The sequence below is a fragment of the Aquarana catesbeiana genome, linkage group LG04, assembly GCF_042186555.1.
Source record: "Aquarana catesbeiana isolate 2022-GZ linkage group LG04, ASM4218655v1, whole genome shotgun sequence".
Classification (NCBI taxonomy): Eukaryota; Metazoa; Chordata; class Amphibia; order Anura; family Ranidae; genus Aquarana; species Aquarana catesbeiana.
Window position 1 is genome coordinate 43,804,408 of NC_133327.1, and position 18,527 is coordinate 43,822,934.

Sequence of the window (18,527 nt, forward strand, 5' to 3'; positions counted from 1 at the left end):
TCCTGCCCCAGGGGACATGTATCAATGCATGCCAGGGGAGCAGTGATTTTAATAATGCTTAAAGTGAAACAATAAAAGTGTAATATTCCTTTAAATTTCGTACCTGTGGGGTGTCTATAGTATGGAGCATGTTTCCTGTGTTTAGAACAGTCTGACAGCAAAATTACATTTCTAAAGGAAAAAAAGTCATTTAAAACTACTCTATAATGAATTGTCGGTCCCGGCAATACAGATAAGAGTCATTGAAAAAAATGGCATGGGATTCCCCCACAAGGGAACCCCGAACCAAAATTAAAAACAAAAAATGCGTGATGGTCCCCCCAAATTCCATACCAGGCCCTTCAGGTCTGGTATGGATATTAAGGGGAACCCCGCGCCAAAATTTTTAAAAATAATGGCGTGGGGGCCCCCTCAAAATCCATGCCAGGCCTGAAGGGGAACCCCGTACCAATTTTTTTTTTTAAATGGCGTGGGGTCCCCCCAAAAATCCATACCAGACCCTTATCCCAGCATGCAACCTGGCAGGCCACAGGAAAAGAGGGGGGGACAAGAGAGCGCCCCCCTCCTGACCCGTGCCAGGCCACATGCCCTCAACATTGGGGGTTGTGGGGGTCTGCGGGTGGGGGGCTTATCGCCTTTTCACAAAAAAAGTGTCAAAAAGTGTCAAAAATTTTTCAAAGACAAGAGACGGTTTTTGACAATTCCTTTATTAATGTCTTCTTCTTTCCCCGCTTCTTCTTCCATTTTCTTCTGGTCTTCCTTCGGTGTTCTTCTTCTTCCTCCATCTTGTTCCTTCCCCGCTTCTTCCTCTATCTTCCTCCTCTTCTTCCTCCAGTCTTCTCATCTGGCATCTTCCTCCGGCTTCTTCTTCTCCCCTTTGTCCTCCGATCCGCCTCAATGGGAGTCTCCCACTGTGTGACGCTTCTGTTCAGGTGACAGCTCTTATATAATGTAGGGCGGGGCCCCCCAAGTGACCCCGCCCCCCTCTGACACACGGGGTCTTCCATATGGCTTTCCCCGTGGTGTCAGAGGGGGGCAGGGTCACCCATTTACTGGAATCAGACTGCCTGAAACCCGGACACATTATTCAGACTGGACTATGGCTTTTCAGCAGGGTTGCTGGCTGCAGTTGTCTAAGCTGAGAGTGTCTGTTACACTTTCTTTCATGCTGCCCAAAGCCAGCACTAACAATCCTCCCCAAGCACACATACAGATGGGAGAGGAGAGAGGGCTGGATCTGCACCTCTTCCTCCCACCCCTACCCCTCTGGGTCTGCACACACTCCTTAGAAAGGGAAAGTGCGGGCTGGAAACTTGAAGTTCAGCAGCCTCAGATACATCTGGATGAGAGGTGCTGACTGCCAGGGGGCGAGTGAGCTCACCATCCATCCCTGTCTGTGACTGAAGTCTCCCCCTTGTCTCTCCTGCCTCTGAGTGAGTACACTAAGGTAAATCAGAGTTCTCAGAGCACCCCTTACATCAGAGTTCCCCTTTACACCAGAGGCCACAGTGTTCCCCCTTACATCAGAGTTCTCTCTGTACATCAGAGTTCTCAATGTTCCCCCTTAAATCAGGGTTCCCAGAGCATCCCTTATGTTAGAGTCCCCAGAGTTCTCCCTTACATCAGAGTCCCCAGAGTTCTCCCTTACATCAGAGTCCCCAGAGTTCTCCCTTACATCAGAGTCCCCAGAGTTCTCCCTTACATCAGAGTCCCCAGAGTTCTCCCTTACATCAGAGTCCCCAGAGTTCTCCCTTACATCAGAGTCCCCAGAGTTCTCCCTTACATCAGAGTCCCCAGAGTTCTCCCTTACATCAGATTCTGCAGAGTCCCCCCTTACAGTGTAAGAGAACTCTGCAAGTTCAGATGTAAAAAGGTAACTCTGTGGCCTCTGATGTAAAGGGGGACTCTTGTTTTTAATTTCATATGATTAGAAATGTTCTTTAATAGCAAAATATATGTATAGTTTATACTAGAAAAAAAAATTGCTGTGTGCCGCTAAAGTGTTTGGGTTTGACTTGAAGAAAAGGTGGCAACCCTATATCTAATGGGCATGCTGGGATTCCTTCGTATGAGTTGACTAGATTTGTGACAGGTTCACTTTAGCGTTCCTAATTCAGAAAGGACAGCTCTGCCTCTGTCTGGTGGTTTTTTATAGGTTTTAGCTTAATACATTTCACAAGTAGTGGCATTTTATGTGTTGTGTCTGCAGTTTATATGAGCCGTTCCCAAGTAACAAATGGAATTCTGTCCACCTAGACATCTTCCAACTTAAGATCAGCAAGAATTTCTAAATTAGAAACAACTAGACAGGAAAAATAACCTCAATGTCGTTTTTTGAGGTTTAAAGCTGAACTCCTGACAAACAGCTAAATACACACATGAAATACATATAAGGAAGCTGTTTTTTTACCCACCTAAAGATTTCTATTTGTCCATGAAGTCTTGAGATTTACACAGCTCTGCCACACAGCACAGCCCTGTCCGGCAAAGCAAAACAAACTGATTTTTTACTGCTGCATTTAAAGGAGAAGAACAGCAAAAGCTCGCTTGTGGATTACTGAAGTGCAGTTTGTTCTGCACTCCTGTGACCCATTTTCAGCAGACAGCGGGCTGACGTCACAGTGCGGGTCCAGGCTCGGGAAATATTGCCACCATATGGTCGGGATCTGCCCACATGCCCTGATCAGTACCCAGCTCAGCCTCCCTTCCTGGCCTGTGATTGCACAATGAAAGGAGAAGCAGCAGACTGATGAGCTCACCTTTCTTTCACTCTGCTCTCTCCGCCTATCAGTATCCTCCATGCACTTCAGCACAACTGTTTGGTTTCTTCTATTGCTTCTCCCTCTCCCTGTATGGGCTCTGCTGTACATTACCTGCAAGAGGCTGATACCAGGTAAAAAAACTTAGGTATTTACGCTGCTTGCAATATACATTTAAATTGTTATCAAACCCACAACAGTAAAATCAGTCTGTATATGCCAGGGATATGCAATTAGCGGACCTCCAGCTGTTGCAAAACTACAAGTCCCATAATGCCTCTACCTCTGGGTGTCATGCTTGTGACTGTCAGAGTCTTGCTATGCCTCATGGGACTTGTAGTTCTGTAGCAGCTGGAGGTCCGCTAATTGCATATCCCTGGCATATGCAGTAAAGCACGCTTGTTATACTCACTGTGGAACCTAAGGGGTTAATCCTCTGCATTGTGTAAAAAGGCTGTTTGCTCCTGTCTTCTCTGATCCTCCCTTTCTTCCACAGTCCCCAATCCATCTCCTGATAGAACAGAGCCTTGGGGGACAAGCTGCACATGCTCAGTTTGGTGTGCATTGCTAGAGAGTTTTTTTTTTCTTTTCTTGGGAATGTGCATGTGATCAGCACAGGGCCAATCAGCACTGTCCAGACAGAGGCTCAGGGGTCCTGCAGCCTCGTAGGAAAATTAGAGGAGAATGGTAACTTCTCCTACAAGCTTTAACCAGACACTGATAGAAGTCACAAGACTGCCATATACTGCTGATGAGAAAAGGTATTTATCAGTCTATATTTACTAAAACAATTGCATTTCCATGTTTTGTGTACTGCGGGACACCAGATATAGTGAATGCAGGTTCCTGAGTTTAGTAACACTTTAACCACTTCAATACTGGGCTTTTTCACCCCCTTCCTGCCCAGGCCAATTTTCAGCTTTCAGCGCTGTCACATTTTGAATGACAATTGCGCGGTCATGCAACACTGTACCCATATGACATTTTGATCATTTTTTTCCCCACAAATAGAGCTTTTTTTGGTGGTATTTGATCACCTCTGCAGTCTTTATTTTTTGCGCTATAAACAAAAACAAAAAAACACAATATTTTTTACTTTTTCCTATAATAAATATTAAAAAAAAAAAAATGTCTTCCTCAGTTCAGGCCGATATGTATTCTTCTACATATTTTTGGGGAAAAAAAATAGCAATAAGCGTATATAGATTGGTTTGCACAAAAGTTATAGCGCCTACAAAATAGGGTATAGATTTACGGCATTTTTGTAACTTTTTTTTACTAGTAATGGCAGCGATCTGCGATATTGCGGCGGACAAATTGGACACTTTTGACACATTTTTTGGGACCATTGACAATTATATAGCGATCAGTGCTATAAATATGCACTGGTTACTGTATAAATGTCACTGGCAGGGAAGGGGTTAACACTGGGGGGGTGATCAAGGGGTTAAATGTGTTACCTAGGGAGTGATTCTAAGTGGGGGGAGGGGACTAACTTGGGGAGGTGACCGATCGGTGTATCTATATACAAGGAACACACGATCTGTCTCCTCTCCCCTGACAGGACGTGGATCTGTGTGTTTACACACACAGATCCACGTCCCTACTCTGTGACAAGCAATCGCAGGTGCCCGGCGGACGTCGCAGCTGCCGGACATGGGCATCGGCTCCCGAGTAATCTGGCGGCACACACGCGCCCCCTAGACTGCCAGGAAGCCGAGGAGGTCATATGACGGCCACCCAGGATGAGAGAGCCACCCTGCGGCCGTCATATTACTGTACGGGGGATGGGAAGTGGTTAAAGATAAATTCTAAGTATGGCAATTTTTACATAGTTATAGTCCAGCTTGCACCCTTGTAAATATATAAATAAATAAATAAATATATATATATATATATATATATATATATATATATATATATATATATATATACATATATATATACACACACAGTATCTCACAAAAGTGAGCACACCCCTCGAATTTTTGTAAATATTTTATTATATCTTTTCATGTAACAACACTGAAGAAATGACACTTTGCTACAATATAAATTAGTGAGTGTACAGCTTGTATAACAGTGTAAATTTGTTGTCCCCTCAAAATAACTCAACACACATCCATTAATGTCTAAACCACTGGCAACAAAAGTGGGTACACCCCTAAGTGAAAATGTACAAATTGTGCCCAATTAGCCATTTTCTCTCCCCGGTGTCATGTGACTCGTTAGTGTTACAAGGTCTCAGGTGTGAATGGGGAGCAGGTGTGTTAAATTTGGTGTTATCACTCTCACTTTCTCATACTGGTCACTGGAAGATCAACATGGCACCTCATGGCAAAGAATTCTCTGAGGATCTGAAAAAAAGAATTGTTGCTCTACATAAAGATGGCCTAGGCTATAAGAAGATTGCCAAGACCCTGCAGCACGGTGGCCAAGACCATACAGCGATATAACAGGACAGGTTACACTCAGAACAGGCCTCGCCATGGTCAACCAAAGAAGTTGAGTGCACCTGCTCAGCGTCATATCCAGAGGTTGTCTTTGGGAAATAGACATATTAGTGCTGCCAGCATTGCTGCAGAGGTTGAAGGGGTGGGGGGTCAGCCTGTCAGTGCTCAGACCATGCACCACACACTGCATCAAATTGGTCTGCATGGCCGTCGCCCCAGAAGGAAGCCTCTCCTAAAGATTTTGCACAAGAAAGCCCGCAAACAGTTTGCTGAAGACAAGCAGACTAAGGACATGGATTACTGGAACCATGTCCTGTGGTCTGATGAGACCAAGATAAACTTACTTGGTTCAGATGGTGTCAAGCCTGTGTGGCGGTACCAGGTGAGGAGTACAAAGACAAGTGTGTCTTGCCTACAGTCAAGCATGGTGGTGGGAGTGTCATGGTCTGGGGCTGCATGAGTGCTGCCGGCACTGGGGAGCTACAGTTAATTGAGGGAACCATGAATTCCAACATGTACTGTGACATACTGAAGCAGAGCATGATTCCCTCCCTTCGGAGGCTGGGCTGCAGGGCAGTATTCCAACATGATAACGACCCCAAACACACCTCCAAGACGACCACTGCCTTGCTAAAGAAGCTGAGGGTAAAGGTGATGGACTGGCCAAGCATGTCTCCAGACCTAAACCCTATTGAGCATCTGTGGGGCATCCTCAAACGGAAGGTGGAGGAGCGCAAGGTCTCTAACATCCACCAGCTCCTGATGTTGTCATGGAGAAGTGGAAGAGAATTCCAGTGGCAACCTGTGAAGCTCTGGTGAACTCCATGCCCAAGAGGGTTAAGGCAGGGCTGGAAAATAAAGGTGGCCACACAAAATATTGACACTTTGGGCCCAAATTGGACATTTTAACTTAGGGATGTACTCACTTTTGGTGCCAGTGGTTTAGACATGCAGCAAAGTGTCATTTCTTCAGTGTTGTCACATGAAAAGATATAATAAAATATTTACAAAAATGTGAGGGGTGTACTCACTTTTGTGAGATACTGTAATATATATATATATATATATATATATATATATATATATATATAATCACCATACCTGCGGGATCCCCATGGAAGCTGGGAATTGCTGTAGTATGCACCACTACCCTGTGATCTCCACTTGCTTCTGGGTCCTATTCTGAGCGGCTGCATTGTGGAGGTTACTCGTTCGGCATGGGCGCCATTTAGGGAACACTTTGCATTTTGACTGCGTTGGGGGGAGGGGGTGGGTGATGCCCGGATCTCCACATGGTCCAATCGGAGAACACTTTGCATTCACTGAAAAAATGCAAAGAATTCTCTGAATTGTGCTCAATGGGGACTAAATATAGACAATTAAAAATGTTACCTTGCCATGAGGGAAGAAGGTCATCTAAAAATTTGAAGTTACTGAGTTAGTATAGGAGCCAGCCCGTGTCCCAATTGGAGAGATTTGCCCTGACTTCCTGTCCAGACAGGAAGTGATGGGAAGTCTTTTTAACAGGGACAAAACAAATATACATTTTTAGTAAAGTGAGGGAGGGTTAGAACTTCCAACAATGTTTTTATTGTTGTCTGTGCCTTCCTGTCCCAGCGACAATTACTCCTCTCCATTTCTTCTGCGGATGTCACAAGGACAGGAAGTATGGGAATATCCCTCCTCCATAGAGAAATAGAAACCTCTCCATTCAAACCTAATAAAATGTGCCTGGAGTCATCCTTTAACACGGGCCCATTGAATCAGTCACGCTTTTTTCTTGTTAATCATCTTTTCAGCCTGTGAAGCAATCTTTCGCTTTTCTACATTATTAATAGAACCTCATAACCATTAACAGCAGGAATAGAACAGCAGGGAATATTGGCTTGATTTAGTCTAATTGAAAATACATAATTCATAAACGGACAGAAATGGATGTATAGTGGTATTATGATGAAATGGTATAGCTAGGTATTTACTGGAATGGCTGGTAAAAATAAAAGTTATTACCAATATGTTAATAATATGAAATTTATTATAAGGTTTTCTTTTATGCTTTCTTTGTTTCCAGTTATGCCTCGCCACCCTCCCTATCCATGCGTCCTGCCCCTTTCAGGACGCCGGGCGCGTAAATTTTTTTTTGAAGCACCTGATTAGAGCCAGAGGCTCTAACAGGCTTCATAATAGGGTCGGCTCGGGACGCAGAGCATCTGGAGCCCACCCAGTTGTGTTGCAACAGCAAATGAATATTCGCTGTTGCAACACTGATCTTCCTCCCGGCCAATCAATTAATAAAGAGGGTATTTGGGGATTTTGAATGAGGTTCAAGACATGGAGAAGTGTTTATTGACATGGAAAGTGTATGAATATATGGGTCATAGGATTGCGCATAGGTACAAATATAGCATGAACATAAGAGACATATAATCATATCAACTTGGAAACTCATGACAATATGGCAGTGCATATATCTAACATGGTACATCAAGGATGCGAAATGATGTCAACCTACAAATACATGACAATAATGAAGATCAGTGAGCAATTTCCATGAGTCCATATATATAACACATTAGTAGAAGCGGCATAATGCATTGAAATGGCATGATATCAATAGGTAAAAACACAATTGTTTGGACTTGGTTAGTTGCTGGTGGTGATGTGTGTCGGCATCCTAGATTGACCGACGCGTTTCGTGTTTACACACTCATCAGGGGCGGATGCTCCCAAGTATCTAAAGAAATTAGAATATTCAATCTAGTAAAGCACTAGTGATAGCAAGCAAAGGCAATTGAGCCCATCCTAAGTACTTACATATAGAGAATAATGAACAATGGGGGTTTGTTGCATATGGGACCAGGGCCAACAGAAAGGTGTCCGTCCCGGAAGCTGGAGTATTGTGGGGCTGCGTGTAGCGGCGTATTGCACAGAGCTTCCCAGAGAGAGGTGAACCACTCTACATCATGTGCCATGGTGAAGAGAAGGTGCGAGAAACTACCATAGGATCTAAATTGAATGGATAAGAATCTAAGTTAGGTATTGTAATACCGCTAAATAAACCTGATACCCGTCACCCGATTGGCTGAAAGGACATGAGATCCTATTGGACGCCCAGGAGGAGGGGAGGAGATGCATGGTGGAAGCGAGAAGGAGAAGAGCCGCTGGCCAATGCCTGGGTGCCTGGATCTCTGCCGCTCCTCAGATGCCCGATCCCTGACGCTCCTCGAAAGCCCGATCCTAGCCGCTGCTCTTTAAATGCCTGCCGATGCCCGATCCCCGCCGATGCCCACTACCTAGATGGGGTAAGTGCCGGTGGGCCGCCTGGCAGACAGTGGGGGGGGAATGGGGGGGTTGTTTGCCGCCCCCCAAAACAAAAAACCACCAGCCGCCACTGGTCCTGACCTCAACCCAATAGAACACCTTTGGGATGAATTCGAGCGGAGACTGCGAGCCAGGCCTTCTCATCCAATATCAGTGCCTGACCTCAAAAATGCGCTTCTGGAAGAATGGTCAAACATTCCCATAGACACACTCCTAAACCTTGTGGACAGAAGTGAAGCTGTTATAGCTGCTAAGGGTGGACCAACTAAATATATCGAACCCTACAGACTAATGCCATGTACACACAAGCAAACTTTCCGGCGGACTAGGTCCGACGGGATTAGTCCGGCGGACAATGCGATAGTGTGTGGGCTAGACCCATAGCTTTTCGGGATAAAAATCAGACGGAACTAGAAATAGAACATGTTTAAAATCTGTCCGACGGACTCAAAGTCCGACGGACTAAAATTGGGAAAACTGTTCGTCTGTGTGGTCCGACGGACCAAATACAACGCAAGAGAAGCTATTGGCTACTGGCTATTGAACTTCCTTTTTTAGTCCTGTTTACGTCATCATGTTCAAACCGAACGGACTTAGTCCTATCGTGTGTGGCCACGTCCGTTGTTTCGGAAAGACCTTCCGACCCAGTCAGAAAGTCCGCCGGAAAGTCCGCTCGTGTGTACGCGGCATAAGAGTGGGATGCCATTAAAGTTCATGTGCGTGTAAGGGCAGGCGTCACAAAACTTTTGACAATATAGTGTAGATGTGAACAAGCTCTAAAGGTGCACCCAAGATTAAATACTCAATTAAGCTGCTCAGGTGACATTTTGGAGGCGACAAAAAAGTAATTCAATTTTCACTTGAAACGGTAGGAAACCGCAAACTAAAAATTTATTATATTGCAGCTTACCAATCATTAGACGTGATGGCTACATTCTTTTTCCATTTTTAGGCTTTTTCCCTCCCTGCACCTCCTGTATTACTGAGACACCACTGGATTTATGAGCCCAGCAAGCAAAGCAGACAGCAGCATTGTCAGTCTGGGGAGGGGGGATAGCATTAGATGCATTAGCAGATTTAGATATGCTAACAAATTGGAGCCAAACTCCAGCTAAAACTTTATAAGCAGTAGGGATGAGGCCGATGTTCGAGCCGAATAGCAAACAATTGGGGGGTGTTTGTGGCAAATTCAAAAGCGGGTGCCTCCCATGGAGGCAGATCGGTGGCGGCGTGCGGCTTTTTTTTTTATTTTCTTTTTCGGTCCATCGGAGCGAGAAAAGAAGAAGATGAATGGACTTCGTGGGACACTTATTTTTTTTTTAAAAGACTTGTCTCAAGCCATGTCTTGTGTTTTTTACCATTTTCACACATTTCTTGTGAAATGGTAGGGGTACATTTGTACCCCGTTACCATTTCACACAGGGGGGGCCGGGATCTGGGGTTCCCCTTAGCTTCCAGATTCGGATAAGCCCCCCCACCCACAGACCCCCACAACCACCGGGCAAGGGTTGTGGGGATGAGGCCCTTCTCCCCATCAACATGGGGAAAAGGTGCTTTGGGGGGGCGCTACCCCAAAGCACCCTCCCCATGTTGAGGGCATGTGGCCTGGTACGGTTCAGGAGGGGGGTGCACTCTTGCCCCCTCTCTTTTCCTGCGGCCTGCCAGGTTGCGTGCTCGGATAAGGGTCTGGTATGGATTTTGAGGGGGTCCCCCACACATTTTTTTTTTAAATTTTGGTTTGGGGTTCCCCTTAATATTCATACCAGACCCAAAGGTGGGGGAATCCCAGGCCGTTTTTTTCAATGACTTTTATCTGTATTGCCGGACCAACAATTCATTATAGCTGCGAGTAGTTTTAAATGACTTTTTCTCCTTTAGAAATGTCATTTTGCTCTCGGACTGTTCTAAACACGGAAACATGCGCCACTTTACAGGCATACTATAGACACCCCCCAGGTATGATATTTAAAGGAATATTTCACTTTTATTGTTTCACTTTAAGCATTATTAAAATCACTGCTCCTGAAAAAAACGTCTGTTTTTAAAACTTTTTTTGCATTGATCCATGTCCCCTGGGGCAGGACCCGGGTCCCCAAACACTTTTTATGACAATAACTTGCATATAAGCCTTTAAAAGTAGCACTTTTGATTTTTCATGTTAGTGTCCCATAGACTTTAACGGTGTTCACGTGTTCGAACAAATTTTTTGCCTGTTCGCATGTTCTGCTGCGAACCGAACCGGGGGGTGTTCGGCTCATCCCTAATAAGCAGTTACAGCAAACCTTTTTCTTTTCCTTTTGGGATAAAGGTTTTACATGAATAAATAAAAGCTGACCGTTGTAAGCACCCCTGCAAGCGTTAAATGGTTTGTCTCGGTAACTGATACATTCTGCTGGAAAGACTTACTGACCAGATCACCAAAATAGAAAAAATGAAGTCTAAAAAAGAAAACTAACGCAGCCATCACAGCTAAGGAGAAAAGAAAATTTGGTCGAATTCAGTTGGCTTTTCTTCCAGGACTGGTCATACTTTTCAATGAAAGTGATTGTTTACTGATCAAAAGCATTGGTTAAAATTCATCTAAATTCAAAAACAAAACATTTATAAATTGTAGCTTACCAGTCCTAGATGTGGTGGCTGCATGGATTTTCTTTTTTTTTTTTATTTATTGTCACCTGTAATGTCACTATGTAATGTTGCAAATAACACACTCCCTGTCCCTTTCTGTCTACACCAGCGTTCCTCAATCTCCTAGATGGAATTAACTTCATATCAGAAGCCCCCATTCACATCAGAGGTCTACCCTTCACATCAGAGTCTCTCATTCTTGTCAAAGTAACCCCTTCACATTAGAGTCCTCCCTTCATGTCAGAGGCCCCCATTATGTCAGAGTTCCCCCTATACATTAGAGACATCCTATACATGAGAGTAGCCCACATGACAGAGTCCATCCATCACATCAGAGCCCCCCATTACCACATAGTCCCTCCATCACAGAGTCCTCTCATAACATCAGAGTCCCCTATCACAGAGCCCTCCAATCACACAGTCTGCCCCCATCACAAACCCACCCCAGTCACATAATTTTCCTATTCCCCCATCACAGGGTCCCCCAATCAAACAATCCACCCATCCCAAAGCCCTTTAATCACACAATCTTCCCATCACAGAGCCCCTCCATCACACAATCCCCCCATCAGAGAGCCCCCCAGTCACATAATTCCCCCATCACAAAGCCCCCAATCACACATCCCCTAATCACACAATCCGCCCGTCACAGAGGCCCCAATAACACAATCCCCCCGCCATAGAGCCCTCCAATCACACAACCCCACATCAGAGAGCCTCCCCTGTCACACATTCCTCCATCACAGAACCCCCAATCACACATCCCCAATCACACAATCCCCCATCACAGAGCTTCCCAATAAGATAATTCCCCCATCACAGATCCCCAATCACACAATCATCCCATCACAGAGCCCTCCAATCACACAATGCCCCCATCACAGACCCCTCCAATCACACAACCCCCAATCACACATTACAGAGCCCCCCAATCACACAATTCCCCCATCACAGACCACTCTAATCACACAACCTCCCAATCACACAATCACCCCATCACAGAGCCCTCCAATTGCACAATCCCCCCACCACAGATCCCTCCAATCACACAATCCCCCCACCACAGATTCCTCCAATCACACAATACCCCCTTCACAGAGCCCTCCAATCACACAATCCCCACATCAGAGAGCCTCCCCTGTCACACATTCCTCCATCACAGAACCCCCAATCACACATCCCCAATCACACAATCCCCCATCACAGAGCTCCCCAATAAGATAATTCCCCCATCACAGCACCCCATCACAGAGCCCTCCAATCACACAATGCCCCCATCACAGAGCCCCGCAATCACACATTACAGAGCCCCCCAATCACACAATTCCCCCATCACAGACCCCTCCAATCACACAACCCCCCAATCACACAATCACCCCATCACAGAGCCCACCAATCACATAATCCCCCATCACAGATCCCTCCAATCACACAAGCCCCCATTATAGATCCCTTCAATCACACAGCCCCCCCCCATCACAGTGTCCCCCAATCACACAGTCCCCATAATCATTGATCCTCCCATTCACACAGTCCCCTGATCACATCAGAGCCCTGCCTTTAGACTCTATCAGAACAGCTAAGGGCAGGAGGAGAAGGTCTGGAGGAGGTGGACGTCCATCCTCTCCTGAATACTGGGAACGGCCCTGCATGCTACCTGCCTCGGTTAAGTGTAATGAGCTGCTATTGGGTACATAGTTACATAGTTACATAGTTAGTAAGGTTGAATGAATGAATGAATGAATGAATGATTTGTAAAGCGCTGCAAATGCGAACTGAATCGCCTCAAGGAGCTGATGCGTTGTGTTGTCAGCTTCATTAGAAGAGGTAAGTCTTGAGTTTTTTCCTGAATGCCAGATGGTTTTCTTCCATGCGGATGTGAGTCGGAAGAGAGTTCCATAGCCGAGGTCCCTGGACTGCAAATCTTCGTTCTTCCCTTGCTTTGTAGCGGTATTTGGGAACGAGGAGGAGGTTTTGGCTAGATGATCGTAGATTGCGATTCGGTGTGTAATGTTTTATTTTCTCTAGGAGGTATTGAGGGGTGTTTCCATGTATGCATTTGTGGGTGAGACAGAGGGTCTTGAAAGTGATCCGATTCTTTACTGTTAGTCAATGTAGCCTCCTCAGCGATGGGGAGATGGACTCCCAGGGTTTTTTTCCTGTTATTAGTCTTGCCGCCACGTTTTGAATGGCCTGTAGGCACGTAAGCTGATATTGGGGTAGTCCTATGTAGAGTGAGTTTGCATAGTCGAGACGGGAATTGATGATTGTTCCAACTACTGCTGCTTTGTCATCTTCTGCGATGAAGGGAATGAGTCTGCGTAACTTGCGGAGGAGATGGTGCGATCCACTAACTACTGATCCTATTTGTGCATGTATTGTCATTTCTGGGTCAAAGATAACTCCAAGACTTTTTGCCTTGGTGCTCGGAGAAATGGTCTGTCCAAAGATGGCGGGGGGTGTCCATGGGGTCTTGGTTTTGGGATTTTGGTTAGCGTGTAGGTGGAGAAGTTCTGTTTTTGATCCGTTGAGTTTGAGGGAACTAATGGTCATCCAGTCATCTATTGAAGTGAGGCATTTCTCTAGTTGCTGATGGTGGTCTTTTTGTCCGGTGATCCGAAAGTAGATTTGGGTATGGTCTGCGTATGAGTGGAAGCAGAGGTCTGATTTTTTGATGATATTGAGGAGAGGGTGGATGTAAATGTTGAATAGCACTGGCGACAAGGGGGAGCCCTGAGGGACTCCACAGGAGATTGCCCGGGTTTCCGAGGGAAATGCTCCTAGTTTCACTGTCTGCGAGCGATTCTCTAAGAAGGATGCGAACCATTTTAGACTAGAATCTGTGGCTCCTGCTACTTCTGTGAGCCGGACAAGTAGAGTATTGTGCTCCACTGTGTCAAATGCTGCACTGAGGTCTAACAGTACCAGGAGACATGATTCGTCGTCCGTCGTCTGCTGCTTCGAGTGCATCGTCCCATATTTTTAGAAGTGCAGTTTCCGTACTATGGCCTGGGCGGAAACCTGATTGTAGAGTGTCCAAAAGTTGATGCGTGTCAAGGTGGCGTTGTAGCTGTTGTACTACCGCTTTCTCCATAATCTTGGAGACGGTGTTGAGGTTTGTTGGTGGGTAGGTGGGCCGGCCACAACGCTATAGCAATGAATGACTTAGTGCATCACGGCCCTGGAACATCGCTAGTTGTTACGGTGCTGGTGGCCTGCCCACCCATGCCATGGCAACTTACGGCGCTGATCCAGGGCAAACTAGGTCTCCTACACATGGAACCCTTGGAAAAGAAATGGCACCCCGCTTGAGAAACACATTTACTTTTCCATGATATCTATGGAAGGAGTAATGGTTGTCACAGAGGCTGGACTTCAAACAGTTCTCACTTAGTTCATCTATATAACAGCTATAGTTCATCACCTGTATATTACATGGTGGATTCATTAAAGTAGTAGTTTACAATAAGGGATAACATTGTTATGTCTTTCAGTGTATTGTTACACCCCACAGGAAGTGACAAGGACGCTGCATTCTTGGCAAGGTCAACGGGTATTTTCCATACTTGCAGACAATGCACTTGGCCTGAAAATGAAGAAACTAGTGGAGCCACCACATCTACACTGGCAAGCTACAAAATGTTATATTTTTTGGGAGGGTTCAGATACATTTTAAACACAATTGATTTGATAGATATGAACCTTTCGTAAAGGCAATTATTATATTGGATGATCGTATTGTTATTTGCATGGCCAGCATAACACAAGCAAAGCCTTCTTGCGTTACTTTGGAAAATTGCAGACAATCACACATATACAACCCACTGGAATGGTGCAATACATAGCACAAACACCTTCAGTGCACACAGACATGTCATTAAAAAAAGTTAAATGCTGGCTTATGCAAGGCTTAATAAGCTTTGTGCTAACAAACTGGTTTTACTTTGTAATACAGTATCATAAATGTTTACTTCGGCTGCTGAGTTGCTGGCTTATTTTCAAAAGACGTGGGAAAAATTTGACAAGCCATTTTTAGTAACCACTATTTATACAACTTAAAATCGTAATTTGAGAATAATTTGCGATGCAAAATGTAAACAGGGTGTAAGGTTCATTGTTCTGATCAATATTATGGATTATGCATATGAAATTCAACCAAACTAATGTGCAAAGTATGTGACCCAATGCACAATGCCCTTCCTAAGCAATGTTATCCTCTCATTTCCAGCAATAGACAATTGATTTATTCATTACATTTCCTACTGTGGTTTCAGTAAATAAGAAAAACACTTACCAGCTCCTTCCTTAGCCAGATAAGGGCTTCATCAATACTGTCAAAGCCATGTATTTTCTTTGACTCCAAAGAGTTCTGCTTTGGGGTACCCAAGCTTTTCTGAATCTGTTTTATCTCTAGTGGTTGGAATGTCCCATCATCACCTTGGCTGGTTTCCTGAACTTCTTGTTCCAAGGGAGCTTCTGGGTTCTTCCATGGCTGATCCTCGAGCTTTGCCCTCCATTCTAGGTAAGATGGCCTGCGAGTTTCTAACCTCAGCTTCTCTGTCAGGGCCTTCAAGTTCCTTAGATGGTCGTCACCTGGTGGGATGGAGCTGCTATCTGCTTCATCATTAGCTTCCTCCACCTGGATCTTTGGTAATGACATGACAATAATTCTCACGAAGCCCAGTGGTGATAAGAATTAGTTATACGGTCCTCATGGTGCTTTTGGCTGGTCTCACAAACCATCTGTTTCTCCCAATTTGAAATATCTACTGCTGACTCATAAACTTGACTGTAACACCTAAAATAACAAAACATCAAGTGATTTAATTAAAGCATAACTCATTCAAAAAAGAAAATTACACACATGACAGAACAATAATCATACAGTGATTAGAGAAAGACAATTAATGCTACACTGTTTCTCATTTTAAGATAAACAGAATTATATGAAATATATACAAGCTAGTCAGCGTGCAATGACATGTTTGATATGTTACAGACACAACCTGGAAAGGGATAGAGTTGCTGGAGTATTCTGATGAGCAATGGGTACTTTTTTTAATTTTTTATTTCCACAGTAATAAATATATAGTATACTGTTGAGATTCCACTCTCCGGTGGGGCAAAATGTTAATGTGAAAACTCAATAAATCAGAAATGCATTGTAGGCAAAGGTATGAGTATCAAGTTATCGAATTTCTAAAAAGACATATGAAGCGCTAATAGTCTTCATGATACACTATGTTACCAAAAGTATTGGGACACCTGCCTTTCCACGCACATGAACTTTAATGACATCCCAATCTTAGTCCGTAGGGTTCAATATTGAGTCGAACCACCCTTTGCATCTACAACAGCTTCAACTCTTCTGGGAAGGAGCAAAAAAGGTCCATAAAGACATGGATGAGTGAGTTTGGGGTGGAGGAACTTGACTGGCCTGCATAGAGTCCTGACCTCAACCCGATAGAACACCAGGCCTTCCCGTGCACATCAGTGCCTGACCTCGCAAATGCGCTTCTGGAAAAATGGTAAAACATTCTCATCGACACACTTCTAAACCTTGTGGACAGCCTTCCCAGAGGAGTTGAAGCTGTTATAGTGGCAAAGGGTGGGCCAACTCAATATTGAACCCTACGGACTAAGACTGGGATGCCATTCATTCATGTGCGTGTAAAGGCAGGTGTCCCAATACTTTTGGTAATATAGTTTATATATACAGTATATATTAAGAAAATTGTGTGTTGGCAGGCACCAAAGATGCTTGCACAAACCTTTTATTAATTTAAAGTACAAGTCATAAAACTGGATACAGTGCCAACATGAATGAAAATGCACTCTAAGGTGTCTGAACTTATCTTTCAACAGCTTGCTGAGTTTCTCAGAAGACCTGAAACCCTTGATGCTCTAATAAGTAAATGTCAACTTTGAGTGCTGGCATGCCCTCCAGCCTCTGCCACCACTCCCTCTGCTGCATCCGCCAGGAAAAATACCTTCTGGGTGTAGATGAGCGTGTAGCTTCCTCCCATTGGACAGCGCTTGAGTCTTGTAACAAGGCCCTGAGAACTTTCACATGTCTGAGGGAGTGATGTCACTGCTGCTCCTCATGGCAAACATTACCCAACGCTGGAGATGTTTGTGCCAGCTGCCATGGAGGACAGAGCACTGGTAAATTGAGTTAAGGGGTCAGGAGGGCACCCTTTACTATTCCGGTTGAAAGTTACAGTGTCTCTTTAAACATAATAAAGGACTTCAGCAACTAATAGTGAGTCCCCAAGAGGTACGCCCAAAGTATTTAACTTTGTTTTATTCATATTTTAGAACATCCAGTTTTTGTGGCGCCCGAGGCACAAAAAAGTTGCTGGAACCTTAGCACACCTGAATTGCATTAATGCTTCTCTTTATCTAGCTCTTAATCCTGACAGGTTTACTTTGGCAACAAAATTATGGCCATCATTAAGTCCTTCCAGAGCAACTGCCGAGTATGAACTTTCCATAACAATGAACAGAGATTGCAGACACATGTGCAGAAGGAGTCGGAACCAGCAGTAAAGATTTTGAATGGAGACTGTGCAGTGATGCAGAATCTACACAGTGGAGAAAATCTGGTCATACATGGCTCGAAACTTAGCCACTTCCTGCAGACCTGGTGGTCCTGACAACACCACCTGGCTCACCTAAAGCTGATTTAACTGACTTAGCCAAGTGGGAAATTGTTGGCTAAACGTTGACTGCATCCTGTCGGATGCAGTAACTGTTCGTTATTCAGGCAGCTGCAAGTGCGACTGTCTAACTACAATAGCTGGCACTGGAGATTCCTCCACCAATATTGTTTAGAGTGGATGGAGAAATCTATGTAAGTATTGCTTGCTTTAATATTAGATTTGGTGGGGGGTTGAAGATGGTCATCACATCCCAATTACTGTAACTGCACTAAAGTGCAGTTACACTTTAGGCTGGTACTTATGTTAAATATTGGGCTCCTGAAGATGCCAACACTGGAATTTCCATGACTATGTCACCCATGCTCCAGGAAGTACAGTAGATGTTGCCAGTGGCTGCCTGCACAGAGATGGCACCAGCCTTCTGGGAGGAATTCAGGGGAAGTATTGTGATCTCTATAGGAGGTAATAAATACCTGGAAGAGTTACACTTGCAATCACTTATGGCCCATACACACGATCAGAAAATCATATGAAAAATACTGCTTTTGAAGCAATCCTACGATAATCTGATCATTAGTACACAACTTTCGAGAGTCGATCACGACTGTTCATCCCATATTATCTGATGGGACAAGCACGACAATTTTTCTTGTATGATACCAGATCGTATGATTTTTGTTTAATCCCCAAATAGCAAGAATAAC

General features: G+C 44.6%; 1 protein-coding gene across 2 annotated transcripts in view; it reads right to left on the reverse strand.

Annotated features, from left to right (window-relative positions):
• Nucleotides 1-18,527, reverse strand: part of FAM167A (family with sequence similarity 167 member A) — a 103,908-nt gene that overhangs the window by 18,237 nt on the left and 67,144 nt on the right. For both annotated transcript variants that reach the window (XM_073625133.1, XM_073625134.1), the window contains exon 2: nt 15,456-15,959. In XM_073625133.1, coding sequence (XP_073481234.1) covers nt 15,456-15,821 — 366 coding nt within the window. In that variant the 5' untranslated portion in view covers nt 15,822-15,959. The remainder of the gene's footprint in view (nt 1-15,455; nt 15,960-18,527) is intronic.